A 20,588-nucleotide genomic window follows, 5' to 3' on the forward strand; every position below is an offset into this window, starting at 1 on the left:
AATTTTCGGTTTCTGCAGAAGATATTTGTAGACACAAGAGGATTGAACTGATTGATTGATTGATTGATTGCTTTTGTGTGGATGCTTATCTATAAGGTCTTTTCATATTTCAGCGGTGCCCATGTGGCCTATTAGTTTGAGACAAAAGCTAGAAACTTCTAGATTTGAATGGGTGGTTTCTAGAACCCAAACATTATTGTGGTGAAAAAAACATTTAGCTTGCTAGCTAAGTTGCATCTCTTTTTGCCCCCCTTAACTTTGGCTCGATTTGGGATTGGATTTTTATTTCGTAATTGTACAAAGTAATCTTAAGAAAATCTTAATCGTTTTTATTTCTTGGTAAATCTAATTATTAGATAATTTAAGATACTCACTTTTTAAATTCTAAACTAACATGTGAAAGTTAATATATTATTAGTTTTTAGATTTAACTTTTTTAAAAATATATTAATTTCTTAATGATTTAAATAAGTATCTTATAATAATATTATTCTATATTAATATATTTTTCACATATATTTTAAAATTTTAATTGATTCCCTTTAATTATAATAATTATTTTTCATAAACTTTTATCAAATAATTTAGATTAAAAAAATTAGTTTAAATTCAAATCATGTAAAATTAAAAATATATATACATTTTATAATAAATTAAAAATTAATTATCAGTATAAAAATAATTAAAATAATAAATCTACTTTAGTTTATATAATTGAGTTATACCAATTTAGTAATAATTTATATAACTTATATCTAGTTTTTCTATTTTCAAAAATAAAATTTATTAAACACTATTTTACTTCTTTCCACAACTGATTTTTCAAAAAGTAAAGTTGACCACAATTATTTTAAAAGTTAGTGTAACTCCAAACAAAGAGTGACCCAATCACAAGTTAACACATAACAAATCTTTTTTAAAAAAGACTATTTATGATGATTTTATTGAAGACTATTTACGAAGTTTTGTCAAACCATAGGGACTAAATCCTGACTTTTAAAACCATAGAAACAAAATTTGTAAAAGAAGAAAAAAAAAATGAGTCAGCTAAGATGGTTATAATGTGACTGTTTTATAATAAGTGTCGATAAATTTATATGTTCTCGCATATTTATCTGCTCGAAACTTTCATATACATTGTAGTAGCCTCTTCGAACAATTTCTAGTGTGGTGGGGCTTTTCAAATTGTCTAGACTTTTTTGGTTAGCTTTTTTCCCACGGCTTCTTGATGGAACTTGTTCTGCTTTGTAATGGGAAAATGTCGTTATGTTTCCTTTTATTGGCAACAAAAATGTTGATATTCAAATCTATGTTAAGAATTCTTTGTTTTTGCTGGAAAATTTCCAGAATAAATGGTTAGGAAAGTTGATCAACTTCTGCCATAAAAAAATGAAAAGAACAGAAAAAATTAATCTAAAAAAATAACTAAAATTATTGGTTCTCCTTTTTCAGGACCTTTGACTTCGATTATTTTTAAATAAAAAACAAATAAAATTTCCAGAATAAACGAGTGCATGTCTTAGGAAAGCTCTCTTTTTTTTATCGATTTTTTAAACCATTTGAATGATTTTTTTAAGTAAAAATTAAGCTATTCAATTCAAAACACTTCAAATAGAATTATATTTATCTAATTTAGTTTTTTTTTTTTTTTAAAAAAAAAATGGAGATTGATTTCTACAAGGAAGCTTGATACTTGCAAAGTTTATTAATTGAAAATGAAATAAGGCCTTGGGGTAGGGAAGTCATCTCGTTCCCACTTGCATTGTGAACATCCCAACATAGACGATTAAGATATGCAATTTCAATTCTATTTCTCCCATACTTTTAGAAAATAAAAAATTTTGATCCCAAAAGAAAAAAGTTATAGCACTTTCTTCTTGGATTAATCAACATTTTTACACTATGTTGACATTAACAAAATTTCTCAAATATGGATAGGCTCATCACTTGTGTATTTTATAGAAGCGTATGGTTATGCACCTAAATGCTCGGCCTTGTAAGCAACATCTTCTAAAGATTATAGAACATCTCATTTTCTTCGTTGGTGTTAGTTCACATATGCTTGTTTTCCATTTTCAATGGAATGTTTATTATTAGTTTGTACTTTGGTTTTGATAAATTTCTCTCTTGTTTTGTTTTATTGATGGAAAGGGATTTAACCGTGCTATTTACATAACACAATTTTGTTATAGGGGCAAAAATATGGAGAGGAGAAAGGTCAGAAGACCCACTCGAAGAGTCCACAATATCTGGCTAAGTGGAAGAACCTCCCTGTGAAAGAAACGAGTTGGTAAAGTGTCCAATATTTGGAAGCTTGGAAGTAGAAGATTGTTGAGTTCAAGCTACACTAGTCGACAGGGACGTCAACTATTTAAATGGGGATAATGTCTTGGGCATGCTCGTCCAGGATAATGTTAGCTCATGGCCACATGTCCAAACCATCCTTAACCATCCTATATTTAAGTCTTGTAATTAGCTTTGCAAGTTGTTTTTTTATTTCATCTTGTTTTACATGTGAGTGACCGCTCACCACTTTTGATATGCAAGCTAGGAATATTAGAAATTATTTAGAATGTACTATAGGGGAAACCCACTAGTCAACTCCCCGACTAATGTATTGATGTACTATTTGCAATCAAAGCATACATGCAACTGTCAGTCTTCAATGCATTCTTTAATGATTTTTTCAATGTTTTTTCTCTCACATGTTATAAAACCATTTTCTCTCAAAACATGAAAGGAGGTAGTAAGAACTCGGTTATCTATTTACTGTTTTGGCTCAAATTAGCCTAGAAAGCCGAGGCTTCCTCCCTTACAAGCTCGCAAGCTTAATTCAAAATAAAACTTCTATATCCATCCCTCTCTCCTACCTCATGCTTTATACTAATTCAACAACAACAATAACAGATTTTCCCCCATAGTGTTCAACAATTTGTGCTCCTCCTTCCCATGTTGCATCTTCGATCGGTAAGCCTTCCCATTGGATGAGTATTTCGAAATCGTTGGGCGATGATATGGTGATGCCGATCTTCCGAATCCCCAAAACTGCTATTGGCTTGAGTTTGTGTTGCTTTCCTAATTGCCAAGCTGGTGGTACAGTGATTCTCGGTAGTAGGGTGCCCACGACCTTCCTCAATTGTGAAACATGTAGTACGGGGTGTATGCTTACATCGGGGGGTAGGTCTAGTTTGTATGCTACTGGTCCAATCCTTTGGATGATTTGAAAAGGGCCAATGTAGCGTGGAGCCAACTTCGGATGCTTGTGCACTAGTAGAGAGCTTTGGTGGTATGGTTTGAGTCTGATGTATACCCAATCCGAAACTTTAAAATTTACTTCCCGTCGTTTAGAATCTGCTAGGGCCTTCATTCGTTGTTGGGTTGCTTCTAGTGTACACTTCAATTGCTTGAGCATTTCATCTCTATTTTTCAGTAGCACATCCACTTCTCCTACTATCGCATTCCCATGCTCATAATAGACTGGTGGGGGTATTGGTCGACCATATACTACTTCATAAGGTGTCCGCTTGATGGTTGTATGATATGATGTGTTGTAATTGTACTCAGCCCATGTCAACCATTTAGACCATTGTGATGGTGTTTCCATGGTGAAACAGCGGAGATATGCTTCTAATCCTCGATTGACTACTTCTGTTTGCCCATCCGTTTGTGGATGATATGATGTGCTTCTCTTAAATTGAGTCTCCATTAGTTTGAATAGCTCCTCCCAGAATAGGTTAGTGAATATCTTGTCTCTATCCGATATTATACTTCGAGGAACTCCATGTAGTCGTACAATTTCTCTTAGGAATATCTCAGCTACGGTTGCTGCGGTGTATGGATGGCGGAAGGCAAGGAAATATTCATACTTAGACAGCCGGTCGACCACCACCAAAATGGAGTTATATCCCTCATACTTTGGCAAGCCGTCGATGAAATCCATGTTGATATCTTCCCAAGTCAGCTCTGATATAGGCAGTAGGTGTAGCAATCCGGTGGAGGCTAGTGATAAATATTTAGCTTGCTGACAAACCGAGCAGTCTCCTACGAAGGCTCTTACCCGTGCTTTCATGCCTTTCCAGAAAAACTCTTTCTTCAGCCATTGGTACATCTTAACTACCCATTGTGTCCTCCGATTGGATTATTGTGGAATTCTTGTAGCAATAAGGGTATGGTTGGTGATTGTGGTGGCAGTGCAATCCATTGCTTGTATAGCAGAAGGTCTCCTTGAAGTGAATAACCTTGGGGGTGCGGCTGTCCCGATCGAATGTCATTCTAAATATCTTGTAGCTCCGGGTCTTGCTCGACTTGACTAGCAAATATTGCTGGATTAAGTGAGTTAATCACGCTCAGCATAGTCATTTCCATCGTGGTAGGCAATCTAAACAGGTCATCAACAGCTGAGTTTTCCAGTCCCTTCTTGTATTCGATGTCAAAATCATACCCGATCAACTTGGCCACCCATTTCTGATACTCCCCTGCGATGATGCATTGTTCCAACAGAAATTTGAGGCTTTTTTTTATCCACCCGCACGATGAACTTCCTCCCCAAGAGATAGAGCCTCCATTTCTGCACAGCCATGACTATGGCAATTAGTTCTCGTTCATATGCGGCCTTGAGGCGATGTATTGGTGGGAGAGCTTTGCTGAAGTAGGCTACTGGCTGTCCTTCTTGCATCAATACTGCCCCAACTCCTACTCCTGACGCGTCTGTTTCCACTATGAATACTTGGTTGAAATCAGGGAGCTTGAGGGTGGGGAGTTGAGCCATTCTTTGCTTCAATGTCTCGAAAGCCTCCTGCGCATCCTCGTTCCATTATAACTTATCCTTCTTAAGCTGCTGTGTCAATGGGAAGGCAATGGAACCGTAGTAAATAACAAACTTGCAATATTATCTGGTCAGCCCCAAAAATACCCTTAATTGCTTCACTGTGGTTGGGGTGGGCCATTGCAGCATAGCCTCAATCTTTGAGGGATTAGTAGCCACTCCTTCAGTAGATATTATGTGGCCCAAGTAGTCAAATTGATTGGCCGCGAAGGTACATTTCTTGAGGTTGGCCATAAATTGATTATCTTCCAACGCTTGTAACACCAGGGACAAATGGCGCACATGATCACATAGTGAAAAATTGTAAATTAGGATATCATCGAAGAACACCAATACAAATTTTCGTAAATATGGGTGTAAGAGTTCATTCATTACCAATTGGAACGTTGATGGGGTGTTCCTTAATCCGAATGGCATGACTAAAAACTCGTAGTGGCCTTCATGAGTGCGGAATGCCGTTTTGTGGACGTCTAAGGGTGCCACTCGAATTTGGTGGTAACCAGATTTTAAATCGATTTTGGAGAAGATTTGTGCTCTAGCCAATTCGTCAAGAAGTTCATCGACCATTAGAATGGGGAAGTTATCCGATACCGTGGCTTGGTTCAAGGCTCTATAGTCGACAAAAAATCTCCAGCTCCCATCCTTCTTCTTAACTAATAATACAGGACTGGAGAACGGGCTTACAATTGGTTGGATAATCCCAGCAGTGAGCATTTCTTCTACCAATTTCTCGATCTCATCTTTCTGGAACTGAGGGTACCTGTATGGTCTGACATTCACCGGTCCAGCCCCTGGTTTTAGTTCAATATGGTGCTCGTGGTGTCGTACTAGAGGTAACCCTTCTACTGTTTGAAATACCGACTGGTATCTCTTCAGAACTTCCCGGATTTCTGGATCACTTCCTCCCCCTGTTCGGCCTCTGTCTTCCCCTACTGTGGTCAGAAGAGAATTCAACCCAAGCAATATGCCTTGGCCTTCTTCCCTGACCAGTTTCATCATCAATTTGAGGGATATTTGGGTCTTCATCAAACTGCGATCTCCCTTCAATTGCACCTGCCAATCTCTGATTTGAAAATCCATTTCCGATGTGCTCCAATTGCATTCAACTCGTCCTAGTGTCATCAACCACTGTACTCCCAATACTACATCGGCGCTGCCTAAGGGTAAAGGGAAGAAATCATTAATAATTGTGAGGTTAGGAAGGTTAAGAATTACCCCTTTGCAGATACCAGTCGTCCGAACTGAGGATCCTGTTCCCAACATAATTCCATGGCTTGTCGTGGGCGTTTGTGGTAATTTCAGAGTCGTTACCAACTCTCTATCAATGAAGTTGTGGGATGCTCCACTGTCAATGAGGATGATCACATCCTTATCCCTGATAGCCCCCTTGACCTTAATTGTTCAGGGCGAGTCAATTCCTGCCAAAGAATTGAGGGAAAGCTCCGCCGCTTCGTGTTCGGTAGTCTCAACTACCATGGATTCCAAAGTAGTGGCTGTTGGAATATCAACTTCGCCTGGTTCTTCCCCTACGTCATTCGTCTCTTCATCCCTTTCATTGTCATGGTGCAGCAGATTGCTTAATTCTTTTCTCTTGCAACGATGCCCTGGGGTATACTTCTCGTCACAACGATAGCACAGTCCTTTGTCCTTCCGATTTTACATCTCACTGTCAGACAACTGTTTGAATGCACCGGCCATGAACGATCTCCCATTTACATCCTTCAGTGTGACCGAGTTAAAAGACATACCTCCGCTATGAGTCGGGTTGAGAGAAATTGTTCGGGCTATCGATTGCGTGTGTTGGTTTGGGATATGGTCGGTTTGACCCGTGGTGGTATTGAGGCCCGAGTTATAAGACGTACCAGTGGATTTCGATGGGCTTGGGCCTCCTCCGCCCTATTTCTTTCTTCGGGCTTCTTCCGTATCTTCGATGATCTGGGCCATCCTCATCTTCTCCTTCAGCCCAATTAGTTTAAACATTCTCATCTCGATTTGGATGTCTTCCTTCAGCTCGCTGACGAATTTTCTTTCCAATGTTTCATCTGAAAGATCCTTCAATGGTCTCGATAGTGGCTCTCCAATCTTCTTCTTTGACCGGTAGAAAGCGTAGCAAGAGCTGTTCTTTGAACTTCACCCAAGTATTCATCAGCGTCCTCTCCTCTTCCCACTGATGCCATTCCAGAGCTTCCCCTTCCAAACATAGTATCGCTGCTTCGATTTTATCCTTCTCCGATAAACGATTGACCACGAAATACCTTTCAACCCTTAAAACCAGCCCATCGGGCCTTCCTCTATTTCCCCTTTGAATATAGAGATTTCTAGCTTTCTCAATCTCATATCAAACAACGGTACCTCTCTCTTCTCCCCGTCACCTTCTTTCACCGGCTGTTTCTCTCTGTCCGTCACTATCTTTTCAGATGAACCCGATTTGCCCTCCTTGAGTGTTTTCGACTTCTTCGACCATACCTCCAATGTGCGAATCATTTTCTGCTCCAATGTCTCTCCCAGAGCTTCAATCTTAGTTGCCATAACATTCTCGGTAACTTGTTGCATCTCCCCAAATCGTTGATCCATTCTATTTTCCATCCTTACTTGTAGTAAGGTAAGTTGCTCTTGCACTGCTGATAATCTTGCCTCCATCTTCTTCACCATACCCTTCCCAAGAAAGACGGCTCTGATACCAAATTGGTAAGAACTCGGTTATCTATTTATTGTTGGCTCAAATTAGCCTAGAAAACTGAGACTTCCTCCCTTACAAGCTCGCAAACTTAATTCAAAATAAAACTTCTATATCCATCCCTCTCCCCTACCTCATGCTTTATACTAATTCAACAACAACAATAACAGATTTTCCCCCATAGTGGTTCCCACTTTTCACTCCCCTCTAACTACCTATATTCTCTTCCTCATTTACATCTATACCCCCTCCTATTTTTCTTGTTAATTCTTCTTTCATATTTTCTAAATATAGAGGGTCTATCAGGAGGTTACATCATATACCGGCACTATCCGCGACTTTTGATTTTTACACGGCTGACTTGCTCACTGGATTAGAGCAAGTGTTGCACAATCACCCGTCCCATATTCGAAAGTTTTCGATTGTGACACCCATATGGCCCAATGATTCGAGATAAAAGTTGAAACTTCTACATTTGAATTAGTGGTTTCTAGAACAAACTAAGTTGTATCCACCTTTTGCTGCTGGGTGGGTGTGTGAATGTTTCGGTTCAGTCCGATTTTGAGAAAAATCAAGGATTGAACCAAATATATGGGTTTTCAATGATTATGAACCATTGAAAATTGCAAGGACAAAATTCTAACTTTTAAAACAATTGAGACAAAATTCTAACTTTTTCCAAATCATAGGGATAAAATTCTCAATTTAAACTTTTTTTCTACTCAGTGGAAAAAAATATTGTAGCCTTCGAGTAAGTAATATTATTCCTTCAATGATGTTGCTATAATTTGATTGTCTCATAATAACAATTGAATGCATTTACATGTTTGCTAATAATTACTAGATATAAATTTGAAATACTTTTATAGTTTCTCTCTTTCTATATTCATCAATGAAAAACTTCCTGTCATATAGCAGCCTCCTTGAATAATTTCTTTTCAAATTGTCTAGATCTTTTTTTTAGGTTTATTCCCATGGCTTTCTTGATGGAACTTTTTTGGTTATGTAATGAGAAAAGAGTAATACTTGGGTACATCACGGACATTACTCATGTTTGTTCATCTCTTTTCACCACTCACATCTAAACAAAATTAAAATATTTCAAAAAGGAAAAAGCAAAATTTACCACATAACAAGTTATGATTGGACAATTTGATGGGATGCAAAAAGATAAATGATGCTCGAGATGTACCTAAGTATTTTTTTAATGAGAAAATGTTGTTTTCTCTTTGTTCTCTTCATTTTTAAGTTTCATTTTATTGGCAACAAGAATGTTGATATGCACAACCACGTCAAGCATATTTGTTTTTTGCTACAGAATAAATTGGATAATAGCGTTAATAAACTCTCTGCCACAAAAAAGAAAAGAACAGAATAGGTTAACCCTTCTGCATCTGTAAAAAAAACCATACTGGTCCCCCTTTCCAGGACCTTTGACTTTGACTACGACAAGAATAAGAACTCTTTCGTATTTCCATTGAGCAATTCTACTTTCAAACTATGCAAAAATCAGCAGAGCAAGTGATGGTTCCTTGAGCACCTAATCCATGTAAACTGAGGGCAAAAACGAATGGTTTGTTGCTAGGGATGTCTATTCTTTCTACGGAGATGGCTCTAGGACAGAGAAATCTCATTTAAGCTAGGAATGGAGAGGGAAAAAAATTTCTCATGAGCTAAACCGAGATGGGACAGAAGTAAAACTTACATTTTCCACTTTGATCGACCTTTTTATATATATATATATGATTATTACGTACATAATATCTAAACTCGAATATCCAAATACACTATTGTATATCAGTTCGTTTGGGTTGATATGAACTGAAATTTATTGATTCAAAAAGATTATGAGTTCTGTTGAACTTGAACCAACATGTGGAGAAACCGTCTGTACTGCCATTGTTGCCCCCTCCAAACTTTCCCAAATGAATGAAGCATTGGAAATCTGTATTAATTAATCAAACAGTAGGCTTCTCATGTTACATTTCAAGCAACTTTCTTTCTCAAAGGACAAGAAAAAAGGTTAAGAGAAAACTGAAGTTGTCCTGTCATTATTTTATGAACAAGGAAAAGGAGGGGCATTGTCTGCTGTTACGTTATAACAACCTCGAAACCAGATGTTTTGCATCAGTAAATGGATGAACAGACAAAGATGGAGCCTTGTAGAAAGAAACCAAACCGACAAAGAATTACATGATGGTACATACACGAACTGCTTTGGATCACTGAATTGCTGTTAATGCCTTTGTTTCCATCCAACAGTCAGCAGGTAGAGATCTCAAATACATGATCCTAAAGAGAAATGATCAAATCCAAATTCTCCATTCATTTCTGGTATTTCATTTTGTTCCTGAATCATTTTGCAGAATCCTGTCACTCGATCAGGAAAGATGCACAACACATATAGAAAGAGCGGTCTAAAACCGAAAATAATGGTGATAAAATATCCATCCAGGAAAAATCTTCATGTGTGATCAGGAGCAATGCCTAACATGATCTAAAATCGAGGATTACTGCATTTGATGAACAAATGGCCCATGAAACTTGACCTGTCTATGATGCATACAAGTTTGCTTGAGCAAAAAAAAAAAAAAAAAAAAAAAATTAATGCTTGGATGATATTTTCTGATGACAACTAATCTGCATATGGTGAGAGACTAATTAGGGCTTTTGCTTGGTATGATAATGATTACAAATTACAATCAAACGAGAACGTTTAGCTATCTCCAAACGTAGAACATTGGTATGTTGGTTTTTCATATCACTACAGAGAAAAATCACATGGGATCTTTGCCGTTTACCATGTTTGGCAAACTAGATTGCAGTAAGACAATCTGTATTTGTATTACTATAACAGCAAGGAACAATTTGACTCAACCATAACAGAGGAGGTTAGGGAAACAACATTACCGTTCGAAAGAAAGAAATGTCTATATATATAATTATGTCAGGTGCCAATTTCAACAGGGAGGAGAATTTTCATATAAAAGGAACTTAGAAAAAAAATTGAAAAATTGAAGGCACATCAGAATGCAGTATCTAAACATTTAGCAAGAAATTTGACTATACCTGTTTGATCATCGAATTCATGATATGATCCAAGGACTCGAAACTGCCTTGAATTGATCCATCCGGTGACTTTGTTTGATTCAAAAGGTAGTTTCCATCCACATTCATCTTTGTGTTCCGACCCAATTTTTCAACCATACTATGTTCAGGGAAGGACAGTGGAGCAGCATTTGATGGGACTATCAAAGATGAACTGACCTTTCCATCACATACTAGACTATTCTGATTGAAACTCTGGCTTAATGGGGTTAGAGTCCCATTGTTAGAAACAAGAGAATTGATTGCACCAAGATTATGCTGCACGTTTCGATTGTAATCATGTTTATGTTCTTCCCATCTCTGCTTTGGCATGGTATTCATAGCTTGAATAACGCTGCCAACTACCCTTGCCTGGCATTGCATGTCTCTTGAATCCAGTAAGGGAGCTGAACCTGCACTTCTAGAGGAAAAATCAACCGAGATGTTCCCAATCGTTGAGGGGGCAGAAGAAATGCTCGTGTTCATTGCATGCAATTGATCATTGGGATAAGCTTCATTGGGGGTCAACGAAGTTGCTGAGAATCTAGACAAATGTGCTGCTCCCTGCCAGTTTCCATTAGAAGGTTCAGGATCCAAAAAATTTGAACCGCCTATGTCTATGTCAAAAGTTTCTCCATTTAGCGGATCCACTCTAAGGGAAGTCTGATTTCCATATGTTGCCATTGTTCCTTGTAACATCAATGGGCCAGGAGAAACCGAATAGGTTGAATTTCCAATATTCGCTCTAGTTTCAGAAAAACTGCTGGGAACTCCAAATGCGGAAGTCTCATTCATTGAATTGAAGTCCCCAATGGGAGTGATGGACTTGCTGTGTTGCAACTGGCTGATCTCAAGTGACGTTGGAATTCCTTGAAGCATATTAGTAGTTTGATTAGGAGGCAGCATAGTAGTTGGTTGGAGCTTGCCAAGGCTATTAATGGCGCAGTTCAAATTTTGGGAGCTTTGCTGTATCAGTCCAGAAGAAGTGATTCCACGCAGGCTCATTCCAGCCGGGGAGTTCAATCTTCCAAGCATTCCAACAGGTGAATAAGAGGATAATGAAGAGTTTGGAAGCCGCCCAGATCCTGCAAAGCCATGTAACTCTCCATATCCATCTAGTGAACCGAGGCGCATGTAAGTGCCATCTTTACTCCCAAATGTAGCAACCATGTTAGCTTGTTGGGATGCCACATTGCTGATTCTTTTCAGATAAAGCCTATATTTCTGCAATACACACAAACGCTCTTATTTTCATCATGTTTTCTGGTTAAATCATTGCAAACAAATAAATCAATCAAGTAAAAAAATACTAAAGTAAACGATCTTCCTCTTTATTCTGTGACTGTTTCTACATATATCATGCTACGGCTAAATTAGAGTAATTTGGGGATGTGTAGGAAAGGGAGGATTCATGCCTGCAAATGACTTGCCACATTTTCTCTGGTAAGTCCTTCAACATTCATCAGATCCAGGATTTTTTTGGGCACAGCCTCTGATTAAGAGTGAAGAAAATTATTAGATTTAGGGAAACACAAATTTACTAACATAGTTTCAACTTTCAAGCACCAACTTACTTTCGAGACCCAATTGATTAACCGCTGAAACGAACTTACGATGTAACTCAACTGACCACACTACCCTAGGCTTTTTCTGGTTCGAGGGGTCATCATTATCAAGCCCATTCTCTTTTCCTTCTTCATCTTCATCATCATCTTGGTCCTTCCGCTTCCTATTGAATTTTGCGTTGTCTGCATTACTAGTTGGTGAGAAACCTTGGTCACCTTCATGGCCTCCATTTCGAACCTTATCTTGACTAGGGAACTTGTTTTTTGCCTTCGGTTCAAGCTTTTTTCTCCGAATCACATGCTGCCAAATGTTTTTCAACTCCTCGATTCGAACTGGTTTTAACAGATAGTCACATGCACCGTGCGCAATCCCCTTCATAACAAGCTCAGTATCACTATGTGCTGATAACACTAGGGAAGAAGAAACACATAAACATAAAAATGAAAAGTCAATAACCAAAGCAACTACTATGAAGAACAAGACAATTAATGCTGTTCAAAAATCCTGGCAATAAAGAGACCACATTAATTTCATCTATTCAGCAACACAACCATAAAAAAGAAGAAACAGAACAAACTGATCCTAAACAGTACATTGGTATCTAAAACACGACAAGATAGAGTAAAGACATAGGATGTCGTAAATAATGAGAAAGAAGCTTACTGATTACAGGTAGGTCCATTTCAAGCCCCACCAACTCAAGAAGCTTGAAACCATCCATATCAGGCATGTTCACATCACTGATAACCATATCAAACTTGTTTCTATTTTCTCTCAACATCTTCAAAGCTTCAATGGACTGCTTCGTCGTCGTAACTGCAGGAAGTAGAACACGAAACAAAACAAAAACCCCACAACCTAAATCACTAACAATGAACCATTTGGAAGATTTGAACACCCAAAATCCCAAAACACACAATTTAAGAAGAAACCCACTAACATTAGTCAACAAAACCACAAAACCACAAAACCCCCCAAACTGTTCCCAAAATTTCACCAATAGAGGAAGAAATTGATTTGAAAACTTTCTAAGATTACAGAGACGGACGAATCAAAACTGAAATACATAAGATGAGAGGAAAAACAAACCATGATATTGGCATTTACGGAGGAGAGACTCAAGTACTTTGAGACAAATAGGGTCGTCGTCAACAGCAAGAACTCGCATCCCAACAGGAAAATGATCAGTGGCGCCATCATCACCAACTGCAACAACAGAATGATCCTCCACGGTCATGGTGAAGGAGAGAAGAAAAAAGGGGTTGAGATCTTACAGAAAAAGAGAAATCGAGAAATTTTCGATGTGGGTACAATGTTTTCCGAGCCCCCTTTTAATTTTTCTCAAAAACCCAGATGAGATTAGCGAAAGAAATTGATTGGGCGGAAGCAAGAGAAGAAGAAGGAGATTACAGAAAGTGAAGAAAGCTGTAGAAATGGCCAATGATGGCGATAGCCCAAAACAGAGGGAAGGAAGAAGAAAATAAAAAACAAATTTTCAATTCAATTGAATCAAATAAAACAGAAATCTTTTTGAGTATTTTAAGCCAAACCCTTCTTCCTTTTTTCCTCCGTTGTCTTATTATAATTGCTTTAAGGTAAACTCTGTTCCACTTTCTCTTTCTCCATCATCCATATACGCAGAAAGTGGAAGAACTTTGGGTTTTTTTTTCACAGTGGGAGTCTAATGGCCATTTTAGTCAAACTTAATTCATCACAGAAAAAAGTCAGTCAAATCAACGGTCGTGATTTTTCTACTGTTGTAATCCACCATGTGATCATTGTGGATAATCAAATTCTACTGTTACTATGCCATTAAATTCCAATCTCTCATTAATTCAATTTTGCCAGAATATTTAACAGCAACTTAGTCCAAATTCAAAACATCCATTTTTTTTCTTCTTCAAATCCTCTTTAGAATCTAGTAATTATGGATGCCTTAAAAGGTAATCTTTTTCCTCTATTTGTTTTCTTTGGGTAAATCATAATTATAAGAAGCTAATTCCTTTAATGTTTTTTTCGTGTGAATAAATCGAAATTGAGGTAAATAACTTCTTCTATTCTATTACCTAACTTGTTATTGTGAGAAATATGAACATCTAAGATTATTGTTTTTTTAAAGAAAATATCAATTTATACCTCTAAACGAGTTTTGTATCAATTTAACCCATAATTAATAATTATGTCAATTTAAATCCTCAATTTTTATGAGTGTATTAATTTATACCTCATGTGAAATTTATAATTACATCAATTAAACCCCTTAACATTTCATAAATAAATCAATTTCGACTCTCAATCTAAATTTTCTTTGAGAACCGTCTATGCATTTACTCTCATTATCTATTTGTAAAACCTACATGAAGAAATATGCACACATTTGAGAATTAATGTATGAATGATCTTCAAAGGTAATGGAGGGTCTAAATTGATTGGCTAATGAAGATTTAGGAGTTTAATTGACTAAAATTATAAGTTTTGCAAATATTAGTCGAAAGAAACCTGAAATATAGTGTAGATTGACACAATTATTAGTTTGAGTTTTAATTGATACAAATCTAAAGTTTAGAGGTATAAATTAATATTTATTTTTTTTAACAAACTAATATTTAATATCAACTAATGAATTCAAAGTTATTTATAAATTTTTCTCTTTGATATATATATCTTTTTTGGAATATACAAGTGGGATGGGAGAATTTATTTCTCCAAGTAATAGGATATAGCAAGTAGTTTGTTTCCTTATAGAAATTAGCCGTTATTTTCTAATTAGGAGTCGCGTTAATCTGGGATAAAATTACTATAATTAATGGGAATAAGAAAAATTAGTTGGAACGTGTAAATCACGCGCTAGAAAATTCCTTTATGTACAGTAAATGGATTTGTTTATAACTAAAAAGTAACAAACGTATAAAATGAGACAGGACCACGAGGTCTACAGATACACGTCAGCTACTGCCACGTTCCACGATTCTATTGGCTTTTCATTAATTCTATGTGGGCCCCCATCCCAATTATATGTTAACCCCAGAAACAAATGCAGCCTTTGTTTGGTGATAAATAGTGTTTTTTTTTAATTAAATAATAATTTACCAGAGGAAGTGTTTTAAGACTCCGATTGGCCTTGCTTACTTGTGTCAACAAGCCATTAAAAAAAAAAAGAAAAATTAATATTTAATTATATTTATCTATTTCTCACGGAATCAAATCTACTTTTTATTTCGTATGAGTTAAATGCATCAATTTTTTAAAAATATATCATATTGATTCTTTTAAATAAAGTTATTTTTTTTAATATTTAAAAATTAATCTATAATACACAAAATTTATCATACTAAACAATTATTTAAAATTTTAAATTACAAAAAAAAAAAGTTGATATAAATTTATTTTAGTTATTATATCTAAATTGAGATGTTTTTCTATTTATTTACCAGACAATCAAATCTACCTTTTCAAGTTTAAGTTAAAATTTACCAAAAGTACAACGGCAAACAATTACTTTAAAAGTAAAACATTTCCAAACGAAGCCTAAGACTAGTTTGATAGAGAATTTGAAAACAATTTATTTAATTAAAACATAATCGTATTTCATATTTTTAAATATGTGTTTTATGAGGAATAAAAAAAATTAATTCTAATTTAAGCAATTGTTTAAAATGTGTTTGATACCATATTTATAAATCATAAAACTAGTTATAGTTACCTACAAAATATTAATTGGAAATATAATACTATTAATTTTATTTATGATCACTTGTTATGTTAATTTTTTTTGTATAATTATTATTTTGTAATATTCTATAATTTATAATACACTACATTATACATATTTTAATTCTAAGAAATTGATTTGAGAATTCCATATTTTCAAATTTAAGACTTAAAATTTAGATACAATGACAACTTTTAGAATTTGTACTATTTGGATCAAGTTGTCTATCAAATACATATTTACTTAGCTTAGTAAATTTGAAAACACAAAACACAATTTGAATCGTTAATCAAACCAACCCTTGGTTATTAAAATTCTATGTTGGTGTCAATTTAGTAATTAAAATTTTATTAATATGTATTTAAACTTTGAAGTTTGTATCAAATTGTGTTATAAAACTTTATTAAGTATTTAATACGTCTTTAAATTTACTATCATATATCAAATAAGTTCCTAAAATTTCAATTGTGTATAATATGTTTTTGACATATTTTACAGATATAAAGCTGAAATGTTTAGGATTCTATTAAGTATAAAATTCCAAAAAAAATGGAACATTGCTAGAGCCTATTTGATATAAAATTGATTGTTTAAAAAACTTTAGACATATTTAAAGCCTAGGAACCTTTTTTTACACAAAATTGAAAATAAGAGACCTATTAAACCTTTTTTTAAAGTTTAGAGGCCTTTCCGACAAAAATTTAATATAATTGAGAGACTAAACTTTTTATTATTTACAGAAAATAAATCTACCTTCAAAAACTAAATTTTAGGAATGTACAACATCGATTATTTTTCTTTTGTACAAATGACCTAAATTTTGGATGGTCAATTTTCTTTGCCCGTAGTTTTTGAGAATAATAATGTATTGAAAGCATGAGTACAATGTATAATAAAGTTGGAAATAAATAAGTACAATATATAATAAAGTTGGAAAAACAAAGAAAGTGACAAATAAAGTTAGACAAGGAAATGTCAATATACATATGAAAAGCACCCTCTTTTGACCAACTTCATCACCAAAGCCCTCTCAATCATGTCTTATAATTTACACTTTTAAGTTGTAATTGCTACCTACATCTACTCCAACCAGTTAAACTAACTATATTGTTGCCATCTAGTTTCTTCAAAGGAGACAAACAAAAACAACTTGTCTATATTGCTTATTAAAATAGTTTCCACCTCTCCCTAAATATTTTTTTTAAGTTCAATACAATATTTGAAGATGAGAGGAATTCAAAAACTCGATCTCCTAGTCGAAAACATATACTTTAACTAATTGAAGTATGTCCAAGTTGATTTCCTCTTCCGAGTACTTCTTTCATCTCTAAGTCGAAGGAATGTACCTAAACAAGTTAAGTTATACTTGGAGTTTTTCTTTTCCAATATGAACGCTATAACCAAATTTATCAGATCTTTTTTTCTAAATCATATGTTAGAAGTCCTCCTTCTTGAACTTTATAAAGATTATTTTAATAACAAATCTTAGGAGTTGATCAACTTATGGCCATAATATGAACCCATTATGAAGTCAACAAGATGAATGCAATAGAACATTTCAATAATATGTTTAAGATTGAAAAATCATTTAGTCTTAGGTAATTACAATTGGTAGCTTTTTTAGGAATAATAATCAAGTGTATAACATCATTTGAAAAAAAAAATTGCAAATATAGCCAAGCCTATCACCGATAGACTTCTATTGTTGATAGACTCTTACTAGTGAAATGGTCTATCACTGATAGACTCCTACCAATAATATGGTCTTTCACTCATAGACTATTTAAATTTGGCTATATTTGTAAATTTTTTTTTTACATTATGTTATATTTGCTAATACTTTGGGTTTAATATCTATATTTGCAACTGTCCCTTTAGTCTTTATACTTTAGAGTTTGTTCAATTTTAATACTTGTACTTTCAATAGATCATAAATTTAGACTCTCAAAGTTATATTTCACCGAAATTGGTTAAATAATAACAATAAAAGAATAAAATACAATGTACGAATATATTTCTAAAAGTTATAGTTAAATTGTTAATAAATAATACAATACTTTTTGGGAAAAAAATCAATAATAAACTAGTGATAGGAACTAAATTTAAGATTTATTGAAAATACACGAACTAAAATTCGACATTTAAAAGTTCGAAAACTAAAAAATAACAAATCTAATAGCACAAGACTGTTAAAATTCATTCTTTGGAAGTCTAGAAACTAAAAATGAGACCACTAAAATACGACATTTAAAAGTCTAGAAACTAGAAGTAAATAAGTCTTTGATAGTATATGGACCAAAATAGAATATTAATATATATTTTGATTTTATATCATGTGATATATATATATATATATATATATATATATATATATATGAATGATTGAAATAAGGTTGGAGAAAAGGGAGGATGGGGTTTTGACAACTTGGGGTTGAGGCCAGCTAAGTACAACCAAGAAATGGTTTGACATTTTCAACAATTTGGTTTTTTTTTTTCCCTTTTATTTTTTCAATTGATTCCCTTTCTCGTGACACATTAACACCCTGTCTCAACTCCCTCTTTCCCAATACTTGTGGACCAAACCAACTCCATCCCCTTTTTCTTAAACAATAGGTTTAAAAATTATTTTGTTGTTTGGTATTTTTGGTTTCTATTCATTTTGTATCATATATTTTTAAAATGATATTTTCGTCTTTAAATTTTCAATTTTAGGTTATTTTAGTTCCTAAATTTTCATAAAATAGTCATTTTGATCCCTAAAAAATAAAGTAAAAATATGAAATGGATGGACAAAATGGTCCCTATTTGAAAGTAAAAGATTGAATATATCAATCGTACTAATCTATATATAAGCGTAAATGTAGAGATATATACTTAGAGAGAAAGACAACATAACTTCACAAGCAAGAAAAAGAGGAAGATTGATAGTATAAAATTTAAACCATATTTTTAGAAGTCTTTGTCATTGTTTGATCCAAAAGAAATAGTTTATAATAGGAATATCAGAGTCACTAATATATTATTACAATGATATGATATTGTATATCTTAGACACTATTAAATTATATGGTGTTGTTTTGTGATCACAAAAAAAAAAAAAAAAAAAAAAAAACCTTGTACTCCAATATTACTATATTAATAACACAATGGAAATGAATATCTTTGTTATTCTTAAATTTGAAATATTCACTTAATAATCCACATAACTTATAACAAAATAAAAATAAAGTTTAAATCATATTTTGGTCCATAAACTTTGAATTTTATTCTATTTTAGTCTCGAAATTTTGAAAACATTTATCTTAGTCCTCAAATTTTAAAAAAGGTATCCATTTCAATCTCTATCATAATTCTTTTAACAGATGGATGATGTGGCATCTAATTTAAAATACGTAAAATATTGAGATTTTTTTATAATGGCCTCGTCTCTCCTTACGGACTTACCTTGTACTTCTTCAGAGGAAGGCCATAAGGAGAAATCGTTTATGGGATCTTTTCAGCAACCTATTTTCTCCCACTTTTTTTTAATGGTGATTGTTTTTTTATTTGTACATTTTTCCATTCATTTCTCACTCTAAAAAGTTGCATAAAATTTGAGACATTTACTCCTCTTTGTAGACTTGCCCTCCCTATCTCTCATAAGTTTTCAAAGCATAAGTTTTCTCACTACAAGAAAAAAGATTTATGCCAATGCTAATTTTGTCTATGTCTAAAAAAGCGTCAGCATAGAATCTCTACGCCGAAACCAAAGCTTACATTGACATATAGGGGCTATCCTGATGCCAAAAGAGTGAGGCATCGGGATAAAGAACCTAGCGTCAGGAAAAAGGGCCTATCCTGATGCCGAAATAATAGCGTCAGGAAAGACCCGATTATTAAACCTTAAAAGTATCCCAAATGCCTTCATTTTCTTTTTGGTCATTGCAAACCCTCCCCTTGCTATTCTACTCGGGGGGGGGGGCCCCCCCCCCCCCGATTCTCTCTTCCCCTCCTCCCCCCACCCCACAATCCCCCTGATTCTTTGCCGTTGGTCACTCATTCCTCTCTCCCATTCGTTCCACCCCTAAGTTTTGTTTTTCTCTTCCAGTCCTCTCTCTCATTCGTTGTCGTTCAGTCCTCTCTTTCGTTTGTTGTCGATCGTCGTCATTCAACTCGTTCGCCTCCACTTTGTCGTCTGTCTCCCATTCTCACGCCGATAAGATTTTTCTCACATTTTTTCCTTTTAGCATTTATGTTTTTTTTTTTAATATTATGTCAAATTTCTAAATAAATGAAAGAATAATTTTTTTTAAAGTTTAAATTTAGTTTTTTGATTATTATTATTATTATTATTATTTTGCTTGAAATTTGTTGAAACCATATATGTAAAAGTTGTAAAAGCATAAAGAAAATAAGTTTATTTGATTTAAATTTAATATGTGGGCTAATTTGTTTGAAGTTTGTATTGATAGAAACTTGTTAGATTGAGAGAATTAAACTTGATTGTTAACGGTGTGTTGAGGATTAATGAGGTAAAGTTAGGTTCTAAATTTACAATGTTTATTTGCTTTAAATTTACTATATTTATTTGCTTTTAAGTTTTCAATGTTTGATCTAAAAGAGGGGAATGAATTTATTTGTTTTAAATTTACAATCTTTGTGTGTGATATTATGGTTTTTGTTTGCTGGTTTTGAAAAAAATTGATTATATTATAGTTTAGTTTATTTGAAGCTTAATGTGC

The 20,588-nt window shown here is 34.2% G+C and overlaps 1 protein-coding gene across 3 annotated transcripts; it reads right to left on the bottom strand.

Moving 5' to 3' along the window:
* Positions 1 to 9,428: 9,428 nt before the first annotated feature.
* On the bottom strand, positions 9,429 to 13,759 carry LOC120071548 (two-component response regulator ORR22). 3 transcript variants are annotated; one of them, XM_039023876.2, is made up of 6 exons: positions 13,245 to 13,759; positions 12,819 to 12,971; positions 12,164 to 12,565; positions 12,005 to 12,081; positions 10,572 to 11,813; positions 9,429 to 9,852 (listed from the first exon to the last, which is right to left on the bottom strand). In XM_039023876.2, the coding sequence occupies exons 1-6, from the start codon at positions 13,390 to 13,392 to the stop codon at positions 9,781 to 9,783; spliced, it is 2,094 nt and encodes a 697-aa protein (XP_038879804.1). In that variant the 5' UTR covers positions 13,393 to 13,759; the 3' UTR covers positions 9,429 to 9,780. The 3 variants fall into 3 exon arrangements, with proteins under 3 accessions (XP_038879804.1, XP_038879806.1, XP_038879805.1); XM_039023878.2 differs by having other exon boundaries at positions 9,429 to 9,872; positions 13,245 to 13,708; XM_039023877.2 differs by having other exon boundaries at positions 9,429 to 10,075; positions 13,245 to 13,708.
* Between the last annotated feature and the right edge of the window lie 6,829 nt (positions 13,760 to 20,588).

This window comes from Benincasa hispida, chromosome 2 (genome assembly GCF_027475165.1).
Source record: "Benincasa hispida cultivar pf3 chromosome 2, pf3_genome.v1.1, whole genome shotgun sequence".
NCBI lineage: Eukaryota > Viridiplantae > Streptophyta > Magnoliopsida > Cucurbitales > Cucurbitaceae > Benincasa > Benincasa hispida.